At 37.5% G+C, this 15,913-nt stretch overlaps 1 protein-coding gene across 3 annotated transcripts in view; it reads right to left on the reverse strand.

The window, feature by feature from the left end:
• The window catches only part of UGGT2 (UDP-glucose glycoprotein glucosyltransferase 2), a 154,613-nt gene that overhangs the window by 58,535 nt on the left and 80,165 nt on the right, over positions 1 to 15,913 (reverse strand). For all 3 annotated transcript variants that reach the window (XM_060394596.1, XM_004012207.6, XM_042255013.2), the window contains 6 exons: positions 13,187 to 13,351; positions 12,738 to 12,861; positions 12,543 to 12,641; positions 6,931 to 7,025; positions 5,327 to 5,533; positions 2,319 to 2,450 (listed from right to left, as the gene is read on the reverse strand). In XM_060394596.1, the coding sequence (XP_060250579.1) occupies positions 2,319 to 2,450; positions 5,327 to 5,533; positions 6,931 to 7,025; positions 12,543 to 12,641; positions 12,738 to 12,861; positions 13,187 to 13,351 (822 nt within the window). The remainder of the gene's footprint in view (positions 1 to 2,318; positions 2,451 to 5,326; positions 5,534 to 6,930; positions 7,026 to 12,542; positions 12,642 to 12,737; positions 12,862 to 13,186; positions 13,352 to 15,913) is intronic.

The raw sequence follows: 15,913 nt of genomic DNA on the forward strand, positions 1-15,913 counted from the left end.
GTCTACTTCTATTTCCACTAGAGCCATTCTGGTCCAGGCCACCATCAGCTCTCACTTGGTCTACTGTAATAGCTCCTAACTGGCTTCCCAACCTCTACAGTCCATCTTCAATGTAATAGCCACTGCTAACTGCTAAGTCGCTTCAGTCGTGTCCGACTCTGTGCGACCTCACAGACAGCAGCCCACCAGGCTCCCCCATCCCTGGGATTCTCTAGGCAAGAATACTGGAGTGGGTTGCCATTTCCTTCTCCACTAGTGATCCAAGTAAAATGTAAGTCAGTTTATGTCAATCCCGCCTCCAGAACAATGAGCTTCTCAGCTCATTCAGTGTAAAACCACACCTGATCTGGCCCCCAGCTACTTCTCTCCTGTTCTCCTCATATCTGCTATTCTTAGAACACACAGACATGAGCTCATCTCAGGACTTTGTACTCCTTGTTCCTTCTACCTAGAACATTCTTCCAGATTTGAAAACAGTTTGCTGTCTCATCTCTTTTGGTTCTCTATCCAAATAACCCCGTATAAATAAGGAGACTATTTGTTTTTGTTCCCTGTGCATCACAATGTAAACTCCACAAAAACATGTTTTTTCACTACTATACTCTTGGATTCCAGAAGAATGTTTGGTTCGTGGCAAGATTACAGCTAAATCCTTTTGTCAATTTCAAGGAAAATGAGAAGAAAAGAGTTCTAAAAGAAATAAGCTGCACATAACTATAATATTTATCACTAATATTGATTACAATATTATCATGGTTGAATTATATTAAGCCATGACAAAGAAAACATAGAGTAGCTTTTCCATTACGTATAACAAAAAGGCAAATTAATAGATACAGCAGGCTGTAACTTTTTCCTTTTTATCCCTTAAAATGCCTGACAAAGTCAAAGGTAGACTTATACTTTAAAACTGTTCTAAAAAGTTTTATTTCTTCCCAAAGCAATTGCTAAAGAAAAAAAAGCAACAGCATTTTTGGGCTTTCAAATAGCTCACTATCAAAATTCACTAACACTTTACAGTACTGCAATCATAAATGCCAACTGTTGTCACCAATCTTACAGTAGCACTGTACACAGATGCACCTGAGTCTCACTACCGTTAGGATCTAACACAATTAGCACAAGAACTGTTGCACTGAAGAAGAAATACTTAATTTGTGGATGATATGAGTCCCTCATTATTCTCCAATTTCTATTATTTACAGATTCAAATAAGAAAGAATAAATAAGCATAATTTTAAGTGAATGATGATATTGGAATGGAGCACAGAGGAAACAGAACTCATAAAAATGTAGAAAACTGAGCTTTGATGATGACTTAGGGATATACAATTTGATGGTTCAAGCAGAGGTATGTCAAACACACTGCATTAGCTGATTTCTAAAAATACTTAAGCACCAGATTCAATTTTAAAAACTTAAATCACACCTGAGAAAGAAAACTAGACTATCATACTAAAAATATTAACAAGTAGCTATTGTCCACTAATTTTGTATGTATCTATTACAACTCCCTAATCAACTGGAAAAATATTTTTCGTATATTAAGAGAAAAAAGTGTGATTATAATTATGTATTCAAAAAACAGACACGGCTATGCAGAGTAGAAAAGGAGTTGAAGGTGCATCCTTGAGGGTGGGATGGTATGGGAGACAGGAGAAAGATCCAAGAGGGAGAGGACGTATGTATACCTATGGCTGATTCATACTGATGTGTGGCAGAAACTAATACAATATTGCAAAGCAATTATCCTCCAACTAAAAATAAATTTTTTAAAAAGAAAAAATCTTTATTAAGACGGTAGGAGTAAGAGTGACTTCCCCCATAGTTTTTAAAAATTATATTAATACATATAACTTTATACCACAAAACTTACAAAGGTATTATTATTTAATATAATCAATTGTAGAAAAAAGCTACAAAAAGAAAAAAGATGTTAAAATGTACTTTATACACACATTTACAACAGTGATTCTCAATTACAACACTGTAATATATACTAAACTGCTTGTTCTAATACTTACGTTATAAAAGCTATCCCCAAAGAACATCCTCAGCCACATCCAATGTTATCACGGATGGGGTAGCGGTGAAGACACAGGGAGCATGCCATGAACTAGATTATCTCAGAGGCAAGTTTATTTATGCTGAGACCTGTCTGGCATGAGCACCATCCTCTGTGTGTACTGCATCAGGTGTGTTGTAACAGAAAATGTTTGAGACCTTTGTATCACAGTGTCACTGAAAAAAGTAAGCAATCGCTAACCTTTGTATCACAGTGTCACTGAAAAAAGTAAGCAATCGCTTTTTCTACTTACCCTCCCATTGCTGATAACACCTTTTTCTCCAGGACTCAATTTAAGTACATCTCGGCAGAACAACTGGTGAGTTCGAAAAATATTCACTCCAATGGTATTATATTTTTTCTCAAAGGCATTCTTATCCATCCCCTAAGGCATAAGTTAAGAATGATAAAACCAACAAGAGAACAGTAAATACAGAAAATATTTTTTTAACATAGCTTACTTTAATAAGTCATTATAAAACTTAAAATTACATTAACTTTTGATTTTTAAAAGTACCATCTTGTTCTGAAATCACATTTTAAAAAAGAATCCTTCTCAGCAAGGCAATTACAATATTTGTAAATCCTGTTATAAGCAGATAGCTTGCTATTCATTTGTTGAGAATGTAAGGTGGATTACTGATTAATAAAATGCTAGGGAACATCATTTTAAAAAATTTAACATTAAAAGATAAAATACAACATTAATTAAATTCTGAACTCAGTACTTCCATTTTGGTGTACTCAACTAAAAAATACTGGTTAGAATAAAAATACTCTGTCTCATTCCAATCCCACAAAACCAGTTTAGTAACAGTGCATTTAAACTTTGAAATACAAAAGTAATATTATCCATCTCAGTGTGTATCAAACATTAAGTGAAAGTCACTCAGTCATGTCCGACTCTTGCAATCCCATGGAGTTTATGGAATCCCATACAGTTTATGGAATTCTCCAGACCAGGATGCTGAAGTGGCTAGCCTTTCCCTTCTCCAAGGGATCTTCCCAACCCAGGGATCGAACCCAGGTCTCCCTCATTGCAGGTGGATTCTTTCAAACATGAATATGCATACAAATAACTTGGGTGTCTTATTAAAATATACATTCTACTGGAGTAGATCCAGGGTGGGCCTTGCCTTCTGCATTTTTATCATGTTCCTGGAACACCTACAATATCAGAAAAGGTTCCCTGCCTGCCCAAGGCACAGCCACAGGTAGGTACTGAGCTCTAGAAATCTGGCTAGTATGACTGAGAAATTTACTGTAATTTTATTTAAATTTAAAACAGCCACATGAAGTTGGTGGCTACAGTATCAGACAGTGAAGCCCTAGAACTTCACTTTCAGAATCTCTCAGTCAACTCCTCTCTGACCACAAGCTGCTGACCCTCCAGCTCATTCACTCTAGTGTCACCAGAACAACCATTAGTCAACCCTTCAGTCCCTTGATCCAACCACTTATTGTCTATCGTGCTTTCCATATCATAGTTTTCCTCCTAACCAAGCTCTACCTCAGAGCCCTTTACCGTAGCGAAAATGGTGCATGCTCAGTTCCCTTGAATGCCTCCTCTCAGTTATAATTACCTGGCAAAACTTCAACTCTGGTTAAACACAAATCTGTTTACTCTGCGACAGGATCTAAACAATGTTAGGATGGCTGGAGAATCACGTGCAGCCAACACTGATCTCACTTTCAGTTACGGTCACTAATCTCAAGACAACCCTCAGAAATTTTCCTATACCACTGTTGATTCACTTTCTCACTCACAGAACAATAGGAAAATACTTGACATTCTCTGCTCTTTCCTCCAGCCTCTAAGAACACCTTAGTTCAGCTCAGTTCAGTTGCTCAGTCGTATCCGACTCTTTGCGACCCCATGAACCGCAGCATGCCAGGCTTCCCTGTCCATCACCAACTCCCAGAGCCTACCCAAACTCATGTCCATCGAGTCGATGATGCCATCCAGCCATCTCATCCTCCGTCGTCCCCTTGTCCTCCTGCCCCCAATCCCTCCCAGCATCAGGGTCTTTTCCAATGAGTCCCTACTCCCATCCTAATACTTAGCTAATGATCTGACCCCTTTTTGAAAACGGAATCAATCGGAAGAGAAGTACTCATCTTGCTACCACCAAATAAATCTACCCTGTTCTTAAACCAATACTTACAACTTGTGCATTGGGTCCCAGCACCTCTTTTCCACTCAAGAAACATCCTCCCACTTTGCTCCCTTGTCTCTGTATCATCCTTTCTCATATTTGGATGGACTGTTTTTATTAGCATACCAAAAAAGTGAAATCCTTCCCTGACCTCAAGTCCTATTCTAGCTACACAAGTCCCATTTTAGCTACACAGTAGTTCTCTGTTTTCCGCATAGGAAAATTCCTTTAGAAAGCTACGAATACTTGCTGTCTCTTTTCTGATTTCTCTTTCTCTCTTGGCTCCAGTTCACTTTTATACCTACTACTTCACTGAAACTATTATCAGTCACCAACGACCACCTTAACAAATAAAATGGTCCCTTATGAAGCCTAATTTCAAGACATTTGGCATAGTTGACCATGTCCTCCTATAAATACTTTCTTCAGACCCACTGTATTCTTGAATCTGGTACATTCTTCTTACAGACTTTCCATGGCTTGATTTCTCATTTCATTGAGAGCTTTGCCCGAACAACAGCTCTTTAGAGATGCCTTCCCTTGACCACTCCAGCTAAAAGAACATCCCTCAAACTGTATATTTTCTTGTAATTTTTTTTCTAGCACTACTTGCCTTTTCTTTCCCAATACAATGTAAGTCCATACGAACAGGGAGAAAATTCTCTCTGCCTTGTTCACAAGTATTATCCTCATTGTCTGGGACTCAATCAATAATTTTTTTGAATGGATTAATGAGTCTTTCTTCCAGAGCATCAGCTTTTACCTTAAAGTTTTTCCCTGTACTGGATCCCTTCAGTGAAATAACTGAAGATTATTCACATATTCCTTTAACTCTCAATTCTTCACATAAATAAATACATATCCAAACTAGAAAGCCATTAACTTTAAGATCATTGAGTAGTAGCTGAAATATCTGAAATTTGATACGTTCAGTGCTTCTATGCAAAGCCATATCATTCAATGAGGACCTTTCCCACTGTAAAGCTTATGATCCCCATTTGATTATACTTATTGATTTTTTGGCAACATATCTCCAGGCACACTGTAATATTTTTGAAATATGCAACAGATCTGTATCTATTATTTCAAACAAATAGCTACTAACCTCAGTAAGCAACGTTTTAATTTTATTTCCAGAGTAAATAGCTGCAGCAGTTTTTTCTTCTGCCAGTTTCCTGAGAAAGTTTCTCAAAAAGCTGTTTTTCAGTGTAAGAAAAGCTGCCAGAATTCCTCTAGAAATAGTTGTGTTTTCTTCATCTATTTTTGATGTAGGATTATAAATAACCCCCAACCGACTATGACCACTTGTTTTCTGCAAAACAAATTTAAAGGTGATAAAGATCAGTATTTTACATATCCTTTTACAATGGAATTTTGTAAATCTCATAAAATTTTTAAAGACTAAAATCATACAAAGTACACCTGACCCTTAGACAATGCAGGGGTCAGACACACTGACTCCCTGAGCAATCGAAAATCTACTTCTAGTTGGCCTTCCGTATTCAAAGTTCCACATATGTAGAGTCAGCCAACCACAGATGACATAATACTGCAGTATTTACTACTGAAAAAAAATTGTGCATATGTGGATCCATGCTGTTCAAACCCTGCTGCTGAAAAAGCAAAAGTATATTCTTTGACTACAGTATAATTAAGTTAGAAATCAATCACCAAAAGAAAACTAGAACATCAGTGAGATTTATGAAATTTGGTTTATAGCCCAGCATCTACAAATGTCTTTTAAATGTTACATTTGTGCTTTGCAAGAACATATACTATGCAATGTGCATTCTTCTATCAATATTCATTAGGTAAAGTTTGGGGATTTTATTATTCAAATCATCTGTACATCCCTCCTGATTTTCTGTTTACTTGTTTTACTTATTACTGAGATAGATATGTAAAAAACTAGTAGAATTGGAGGCTGGCAGATCAAGATCAGTGTGCCAGCATGGTCAGGTGCTGGTGAGGACCCTGTTCTGGGTTGCATTTTCTAATTTCTCCTTGGATCCTTACATGACAGAAAGTGAGTAGACTAGCCCTAGGACCTCTTCTTGTAAGAGCACTAATCCCATTTATGAGGACTCCACCCTTATGACCTAACTACCTCCTAAAGGTCCAATCTCCAAATTTCAGCACATTGAGGATTAGATTTGAACATAAAAATTTTGAAAGAAAAGAAAAAAGTGTTAGTCCCTCAGTAGTGTGTGACTCTGTGTGATCCCATGGACTGCAGCCTGCCAGGCTCCTTTGCCGATGGAATCCTCTAGGCAAGAATGCTGGAGTGGTTTGCCATTTCCTTCTCCAGGGGATCTTCCCCACCCAGGGATCAAACCTGAGTCTCCTGCATTGCAAGAAGATTCTTTACCATCTGAGCCACCAGGGAAGCCCTATAAATTTTGGCGGGGACACAAATGTTCAGCACATATAGGCTACTAGATATGTACATGTATATCTAACAGCAAGGACTAGAAGAGAATATACAAGTCATGAATCACAGAAGACATGTAGGGCTGTCTTTTCTGGGGCAAGGTCACCTATCTTGCATGGAGAAAGAATCTGAATTCCTGACTTAGCACCATGTTCTAACCAAGTTAAGGAACTGAAAACATTAACATGAAGGAAAATAAAGACTTAATGAACGTTTTTCATACTGCTTTCTCAAAATTACAGCACATTAATTTTTGTAGAAAGTATCCAAATACTCACCATGTGATTTAATGCATTAAAAAGCAGTTTTCTCCCAGATGGTTTGTCAAAATCAGCAACAATCCAGAAAGTAACTGAAGAAATTATATAATCATCTGAAAGTTTCAAACAGTATAAACTAATTCTTAAAATCAAAGCAAAGACAGGAACATTTCCAGTTAACAAAATATATAAAATAATAATTTTTAAAATGAATCATTTTGAAAATAAGCAAATACTGGCAAAAATTAAACACACACAGAGTGAAATACATAGAAGATGTTAAGAGTAACTCATTTATAAACTTTGTATAAATTCAGATACCAAAAAGAAAGAATAGTCCCCAAGAAACACATCGATGGGATACTTTTGCCAGTAGAGAAAATTTTATTATGCTTATCAAGGTTCCACTGTTGGCATGCAAAATTGTCTTCCAGCTACATATGTAAAAACAATGATATTTATACATTATATGATGTAAAACCACACACAATAAATTAGCAGCAGATACTGGAAACAGCAATATTTCATGTATTTCAAAAATTCTGGCTATTGTTAATTTAGTCTGATTTATATCATCTTGTGTGAAAAACATCAATGTATTTTTTTTCCAGAAACATCTGAAAATCTGGAAGCCACAAGATGAAACAATTTTTAATTCTGCAGTCACAGTTAAATGGGTTTCATTTCATCCAACCTCAGCATATAACATCTGAAATAATACTTGTCTGGCTATCATTAAACCTATACAAAAATTAGTCCCTTAGATCATATGATCCACTTAAAATAACTGTAAAAAGTCTGCTACACCAAAAACTTACACCTGAACAGATGAGAAGCTACACTTATCATCACTCTTGTTGTTCAATCACTAAGTCGTGTCTGACTCTTTTTAACCCCATGGACTGCAGCACACCAGGCTTCCCTGTCCTGCTCATCTCCTGGAGTTTACTCACATTCATATCCACTGAGTAGGTGATGCTATTGTACCATACCCAGTAATATATAATTATGCAAAAACTGGCTTTGGTTAATGAAAAAAATATGTAACAAAATGGAGGACAACACTGATTCTCCTTACAATCCTTCAGAAGCAATTTAACAGTAATGCAGTGGTGGCACATTCTTTTCAAAGAAAGGTAAAGAATTCTCATGCCTTCTTAAATGTCAGCACTTTTACAATTACAAATAGTAAGCTGAGAAATACTTCAAAGATGCTAAGCAAGTTTCTCTCAAGTTTATATTTCTTTCAGTTCAGTTCAGTTCAGTTTAGTCGCTCAGTTGTGTCCGACTCTTTGCAACCCCATGATTGCAGCATGCCAGGCCTCCCGGTCCGTCACCAACTCCCGGGTAAACACAAAGTCATATCCATCGAGTCAGTGATGCCATCCAGCCATCTCATCCTCTGTTCTCCCCTTCTCCTCCTGCCCTCAATCCCTCCCAGCATCAGGGTCTTTTCAAATGAGTCAACTCTTTGCATGAGGTGGCCAAAGTATTGGAGTTTCAGCTTTAGCATGAGTCCTTCCAATGAACACCCAGGACTAATCTCCTTCAGGATGGACTGGTTGGATCTCCTTGCAGTCCAAGGGACTCTCAAGAGTCTTCTCCAATACCACAGTTCAAAAGCATCAATTCTTCAGTGCTCAGCTTTCGTCACAGTCCAACTCTCACATCCATACATGACCACTGGAAAAACCATAGCCTTGACTAGACAGACCTTTGTTGGCAAAGTAATGTCTCTGCTTTTGAATATGCTATCTAGGTTGGTCATAACTTTCCTTCCAAGGAGTAAGTGTCTTTTAATTTCATGGCTGCAATCACCATCCACGGTGATTTTGGAGCCCCAAAACATAAAGTCAGCCGCTGTTTCCACTGTTTCCCCATCTATTTGCCATGAAGTGATGGGACCAGGTGATGGGATCCCAAGTGATGGGATCTTCGTTTTCTGAATGTTGAGCTTTAAGCCAACTTTTTCACTCTCCTCTTTCACTTTCAACAAGGGGCTTTTTAGTTCCTCTTCACTTTCTGCCATAAGAGTGGTATCATCTGCATATCTGAGGTTATTGAGATTTCTCCCAGCAATCTTGATTCCAGCTTGTGTTTCTTCCAGTACAGCGTTTCTCATGATGTACTCTGCATAGAAGTTAAATAAGCAGGGTGACAATATACAGTCTTGACGTACACCTTTTCCTATTTGGAACTGCCGGGAGCCAGCACGGGAGATCCCACCCATGACAAGGTCATGCGGAGAGGCCTGATGGGCAAGGCGAGTCAGGTCTCAAGGGGTCCTCTGTCTGAGCATCTACCCCAAAACCAAAATCTGTCTGTTTACTGTCTGCTATACTATACTCTTCTGACATTACCACCTTTTCTCTGGAAAGAGTTAATTCAGAGCTCCAGTTAACAGTCTCCTGCATATAAAAAGAATGTCTCAGTTTAAACCCCTTTGATGGCTTTCTAACTTATCTGACCCATCTGCCCGGACTTTACAACTTGTAGATTGTTTACAGCCCCCAACCGTGACAGGCACAAAGCTTAAAGCATCTTAAAGATATAGAGCCTTTTAGAGCTAAGAATTAGTTTGGCGAAGGGTTCCATTGTTGAGTTAATGTTTGCCGCCAGGCCTCCATATCCTTTATCTTTTAGACACCTGGGAGGATATTAATCAATGTAATCGGGATGCAGATATAAGAATATAGTAGTTTTGATGTTAACAATACTAAACTTTTGAGTTAATTAATTTTCTCTTTGTTATAACTCACTATACTCCACTTTCTTGTTATAAATTGTTATATCCTTGCTATGTAAAAATGTAACTTTATTTAGTGCTTTCTGAGAGTGACACCAGACTTTGGGAAGAACAACACTATTACCCTTATCAGAAAAGGGCTGTAAAATGTTAATTGGCCTTCTGCCCAAAAGATGATGTAAATCACCTAAGACTTATGTATACAACTAGGTATGCAGAGAGAAAGCCTGGTCTCGATAAGAGTTAGGGCTGTTGACACTACATAATTTTGTATTATCCATTGATCTCTACGTACAACCAAAAAGTATAAAAAGCTTTTCAAACAATAAAGGATAGACCAGTTTCTCTGACCAGCTCCTTGAACTGGTTTCTTGGAAATCTGGCTTCCCCAGTGTCGAGTCTCTCTCTCTCTCTCTCTACCTCTCCCTCCCTCTCCTTTAAAGGATAAATTTCCATCTGGGGCATAGAGGCTCTCCAAGTCTACTTACTTGCCCTGACTTTTAAGATCCACACGAAAGGGAGCCTAAGGTGGGGTACCCTCTGCTATTCAAGTGGGCGCCGGTGGCCTAATGTAGACAGTACAAGTTCCTTGTCTTAGAACTTTATTAGTTCTCCACGTAAACCAAGTTATTCAGCATCTTTTCTCCACTAAGTTTCCCACTACACTATTCCTTCCTAATCTCTCTTTTATATTTCTAAATAAGTACGTTTTTCCTCACCTACTCTGTCTCCCCTTCAAATTACCCTAGATCCACCGGGGAAAGACCCCAATAAGTCTGTTGTTCCATGTCCAGTTCTAAGTGTTGCTTCCTGACCTGCATACAGATTTCTCAAGAGGCAGGTCAGGTGGTCTGGTATTCCCATCTCTTTCAGGATTTTCCACAGTTTCTTGTGATCCATGCAGGCAAAGGTTTTGGCATAGTCAGTAAAGCAGAAATAGACGTTTTTCTGGAACTCTCTTGCCCTTTTGATAATCCAGCGGATGTTGGCAATTTGATCTCTGGTTCCTCTGCCTTTTCTAAAACCAGCTTGAACAACTGGAAGTTCACGGTTCATGTATTGCTGAAGCCGGCTTGCAGAATTTTGAGCATTACTTTACTAACATGTGAGATGAGTGCAATTGTGTGGTAGTTTGAGCATTCTTTGGCATTGCCTTTCTTTGGATTGGAATGAAAACTGACCTTTTCCAGTCCTGTGGCCACTGCTGAGTTTTCCAAATTTGTTGGCATATTGAGTGCAGCACTTTCACAGCATCATCTTCCAGGATTTGAAATAGCTCAACTGGAATTCCATCACCTCCATTAGCTTTGTTCGTAGTGATGCTTTTTAAGGCCCACTTGACTTCACATTCCAGGATGTCTGTCTCTAGGTGAGTGATCACACCATCATGATTATCTGGGTCATGAAGATCTTTTTTGTACAGCTCTTCCGTGTATTCTTGCCACCTCTTCTTAATATCTTCTGCTTCTGTTAGGTCCCTACCATTTTGGTCCTTTATTGGGCCCATCTTTGCATGAAATGTTCCCTTGGTATCTCTAATTTTCTTGAAGAGATCTCTAGTCTTTCCCACTCTACTGTTTTCCTCTATTTCTTTGCATTGAACGCTGAGGAAGTCTTTCTTATCTCTCTTTCCTATTCTTTGGAACTCTGCATTCAGATGCTTTTATCTTTCTTTTTCTCCTTTGCTTTTTGCTTCTCTTCTTTTCACAGCTATTTGTAAGGCCTCCTCAGATAGCCATTTTGCTTTTTTTGCATTTCTTTTTCTTGGGGATGGTCTTGATCCCATACAAATAAAGAAATAAGGTGTTTCTTGTTAATTATTCTTTTAAATTGCAAGAGATTTAATCTAAGGGCATTAATTATAGGCTAACTTACTCTATTCTGATGCCCCAAAGCAAGTTTTGAAATACAGTGCAGAACCTGATAAATATATTTCTTCTATTTTTTCATTCCCTGTTTCTGTCTACTTTTCCCTTCACTTGACACATTCAGGACCTTAGCCTGACATACAATGGAACTGAATTATATTTTATTATTTGTCGAATTTCTTGTAGACAGACCAGTTTATGAACATAAAATCACAGATCTGTTAGAAAGTAATTCAAAGGTGATCTGGTCCTAATTTGCATTCACCCCATAGCATTCTCAAAAACTAGCTGTCTGGTTAAATCTCTCTCATATATAAAAATTACCCCTTATTTCACAGTAATTTCATCTTTAGATCACTCATTGTCAGAAAGTTGCCACTTTATATAACAACATAAAAATCAGCTTTCTTTTATGTTTCATGCATGGGTTCTCTGTGTTCTCTCCAGAACAATGTAGGTCAAACAAAACAAAGTGAAACTCAAACCAACCAAACTGCATTATCTGAAAAGTTCATAGTATCTCAGAAGTCTGTGGTCATACTACAGTTTTCCTATCTAGGCTAAATCCTTATTTCCAAAGATGTTTCTGTCTTGGTCTCCCTTCCTCTGGATATGACCTTTATCCTAAGCAAAACATTCAGACACTATTTAACCAGAATGCAGAACTATTCTCTCATTTGGGGATTATACTTTTGCTCATGCCTTATAAGATTATCAGGTTACTTAATCTTTAAAGTGTTTTACCACCTTCCTACAAAGGAGAATAACTGAATAGCTTGCTTTAAAAAAAGGCAAAGAAATAAGATTAACCCCTCTGCATATATGATTAGCTAGGATAGGCAGCATCATTTTTCTCAGCAAAATCCTTTTATCCTAACAATTTACAAATTCTCAAATTGAAAACCAGGCCTCTAGTCAAATATCAACATACAAAAATGCGTTATGGAAACATTTAATAAAATTATTAACTTTTACCATTTAGGAATAAATTCAGGAAAATGAAATATGCTTATTACCTCCTTCAGTTACATAGTGCATATTCTCTGCAATTACAGCACTCTTATCTTGTGTATCCAAGAAGGAGAAAGTAGAGAAATCTTCAACATCAGCAGTTACTAAAAATTTTAATATTAAATGTTAAATAATGAACTAATAAAACATTCACAACTCAATAAACATTTGTAGAAAAGTACAGGGAAGGATTATTTTACCTGATGTAGATATCAAATTAAGGTACTGCCATTTATTGTTCAAAATCAAAGGATTTATTCGGGGCACAACATTATTTTTACCCATCAGGAAGTCAACTGCATTTATTTGATCATTTAAGGCACCCTAAAATAACAAAATACTATTTAGGTAATATAGGCAATTTATATGCATATGTTTTAATATGATGCAGGGAATACATTTAAAGATTGCTTAATCTAAAATAAGTTAATTTAAGATTCTTATAATACTGGAGTTTCTTTCCAATTAAGCAATTTTTAGATGTAATTATGCACAGATAAATTTAATTACTACTTTAAAAAGCACTACTAAATGATTAGAATGGAAACTTTTATGCAATTAACTTTAGCTATTAAGATAGTTCTAATGTAATACAGAAATAATTTATAAATATCACTCATCATACATTTTCTCATACATGCTTACCTACCATAAAAACTTCCTTTTGTAAATACGCAGTTGTATCCATCATTCTGTGAAGAACAGCCATTTCTAGTTCCTTAAAATTCAGCTCGTCACGGTGAAAGGATTCACCATTATAAAGAGCTTGAGGCAAAGGACCCAAGCCAGTCATCTTATAAAAGTTTGTTCCTGCCTATTCAATTAAAAAAAATACCAGAGAATTAAGCAGAATATGTCTGTCTGAAAAAGAAATACATAAACAAAGGGACTGCCACATTTTTGTATGTCATAGAAAAATGTTAGTTTTGCTAATTTTATCTGTTCTTTACAACACTACTTAAAGAAAGGTAATTTACCTACAGAGAACAAGTCAGAAAACTTTTTTTAAAAGGGCCAGACACATATTTTAGGTTTTGAGCCATCTGGTCTCTGACACAATTACTCAATCGTGATGTTACAGTGCAAAAGCAGCGACACACAACACATGAATGAATGAACTTGGCAGTCTCCAACAACCTGTGTTTATAAAAACAGGTGGAAAAACAGGTGGTAGAAAGGCTGGATTTGGCTCAGGGGCTGTAGTTTGCTGGCCTTTGATAGAGGGTATGACTTTACTTTAAAAAATACATCTACCTGCATAAGAGGTTAATTTATCTCTATGTTTATTTGTTTAGTAAACAATTCATTGAATTCATGTGTTTGGCTAGACTGTGAGTACAAAGCTAAAATATCTGCCTTCAAGGGGCTCACATATATACAAGCAAAACTGAGGCCATATACCAGGTTTTACGGGAGCCCAGAAAAGAAGTGACAAAGTTTGAGTGTGGAGAGAAGGGATCATAGAAACCCTCTTCAGGGAATAAGAGCAAAATCTTAAAGGACAAGTAAAAATTTGCTTGTCCTTTAAAAGTGGAGAAAGACATTCCAAGCAAAAACAGACAGCACTGTAAGGAACATATTCAGGTAATGGCAAACAGTTTTTTGTGTTTACAGTGGGAGGAGTTATTAATATGTAGGGAGAAGATATTTGGCCAGAGGGGTGGAGGGGCTAGATCATGAAGGTTTTCAGCATCTGGATTTTATCTTGTATGATACAGTATCACTAATAATTAATTCATCACTACTCAACACTATGTATCATTAAAATTGTCATGATAGCCAACATATTAATAATTACTCTCTGAAGCTAAGTACTATTGTTATATGCACTTTATAGATGATAAAACATACAGAGAGTCACTTACAATGTCATATAACTACTACATTTTGGAAACAGAATTTGTACTTATAAGTGTGTGACAAATAGTCTGAACTTGTAACCACTGAACTATATTATCTCTGAGCTATATTACATATATATGTATAACTGTATATATATGCCAGGAGAAGTATCAGTAACCTCAGATATGCAGACACTACACTTATGGCAGAAAGCAAAGAAGAAGTAAAGAGCCTCTTGACGAAAGTGAAAGAAGAGAGTGAAAAAGTTGGCTTAAAGCTCAACAATAAGATCATGGAATCTGGTCCCATCACTTCATGGCAAATCGATGGGGAAACAGTGACAGATTTTATTTTGGGGGGCTCCAAAATCACTGCATATAGTGACTGCAGCCATGAAATTAAAAGATGCTTGCTCCTTGGAAGAAAAGTTATGACCAATCTAGACAGCATATTAAAAAGCAGAGACATTACTTTGCCAACAAAGGACCATCTAGTCAAGGCTATGGTTTTTTCCAGTAGTCATGTATGTGAGAGTTGGACTGTGACGAAAGCTGAGCACTGAAGAATTGATGCTTTTGAACTGTGGTGTTGAAGACTCTTGAGAGTCCCTTGGACTACAAGGAGATCCAACAGAGAAATATCAATAACTTCAGATATGCAGATGACACCACCCTTACGGCAGAAAGTGAAGAACTAAAAAGGCTCTTGACGAAAGTGAAAGAGGAGAGTGAAAAAGCTGGCTTAAAGCTCAACATTCAGAAAACTAAGATCATGGCATCCGGTCCCATCACTTCATGGCAGATAGATGGGGAAACAGTGGAAACACTGCCTGACTTTATTTTTCTGGGCTCCAAAATCACTGCAGATGGTGATTGCAGCCATGAAATTAAAAGATGCTTACTCCTTGGAAGGAAAGTTATGACCAACCTAGACAGCATATTAAAAAGCAGAGACATTACTTTGTCAACAAAGGTCCATCTGGTCAAGACTATGGTTTTTCCAGTGGTCATGTATGGATGTGAGAGTTGGACTATAAAGAAAGCTGAGCACAGAAGAATTGATGCTTTTGAACTGTGGTATTGGAGAAGACTCTTGAGAGTCCCTTGGACTGCAAGGAGATACAACCAGTCCATCCTAAAGGAGATCAGTCCTGGGTGTTCACTGGAAGGACTGATGGTGAAGCTGAAACTCCAATACTTTGGCCACCTGATATGAAGAGCTGACTCATGGGAAAAGACCCTGATGCTGGGAGGGATTGAGAGCAGGAGGAGAAGGGGACAACAGAGGATGAGATGGCTGGATGGCATCATCAACTCGATGGACATAGGTTTGGGTCAACTCTGGGAGTTGGTGATGGACAGGGATGTATGGCGTGCTGCGGTTCATGGGGTCACAAAGAGTCAGACATGACTGAGCGACTGAACTGAACTGAAGGAAATACGTATATTAACAATTATATCTTCTTCTTGGACTGATCCATTGATCGTTATATGATATCCTCCTTTGTCTCTTATTTCAGCCTTTGTTTTAAACT

Source organism: Ovis aries, chromosome 10 (genome assembly GCF_016772045.2).
Source record: "Ovis aries strain OAR_USU_Benz2616 breed Rambouillet chromosome 10, ARS-UI_Ramb_v3.0, whole genome shotgun sequence".
NCBI classification, from domain to species: Eukaryota; Metazoa; Chordata; class Mammalia; order Artiodactyla; family Bovidae; genus Ovis; species Ovis aries.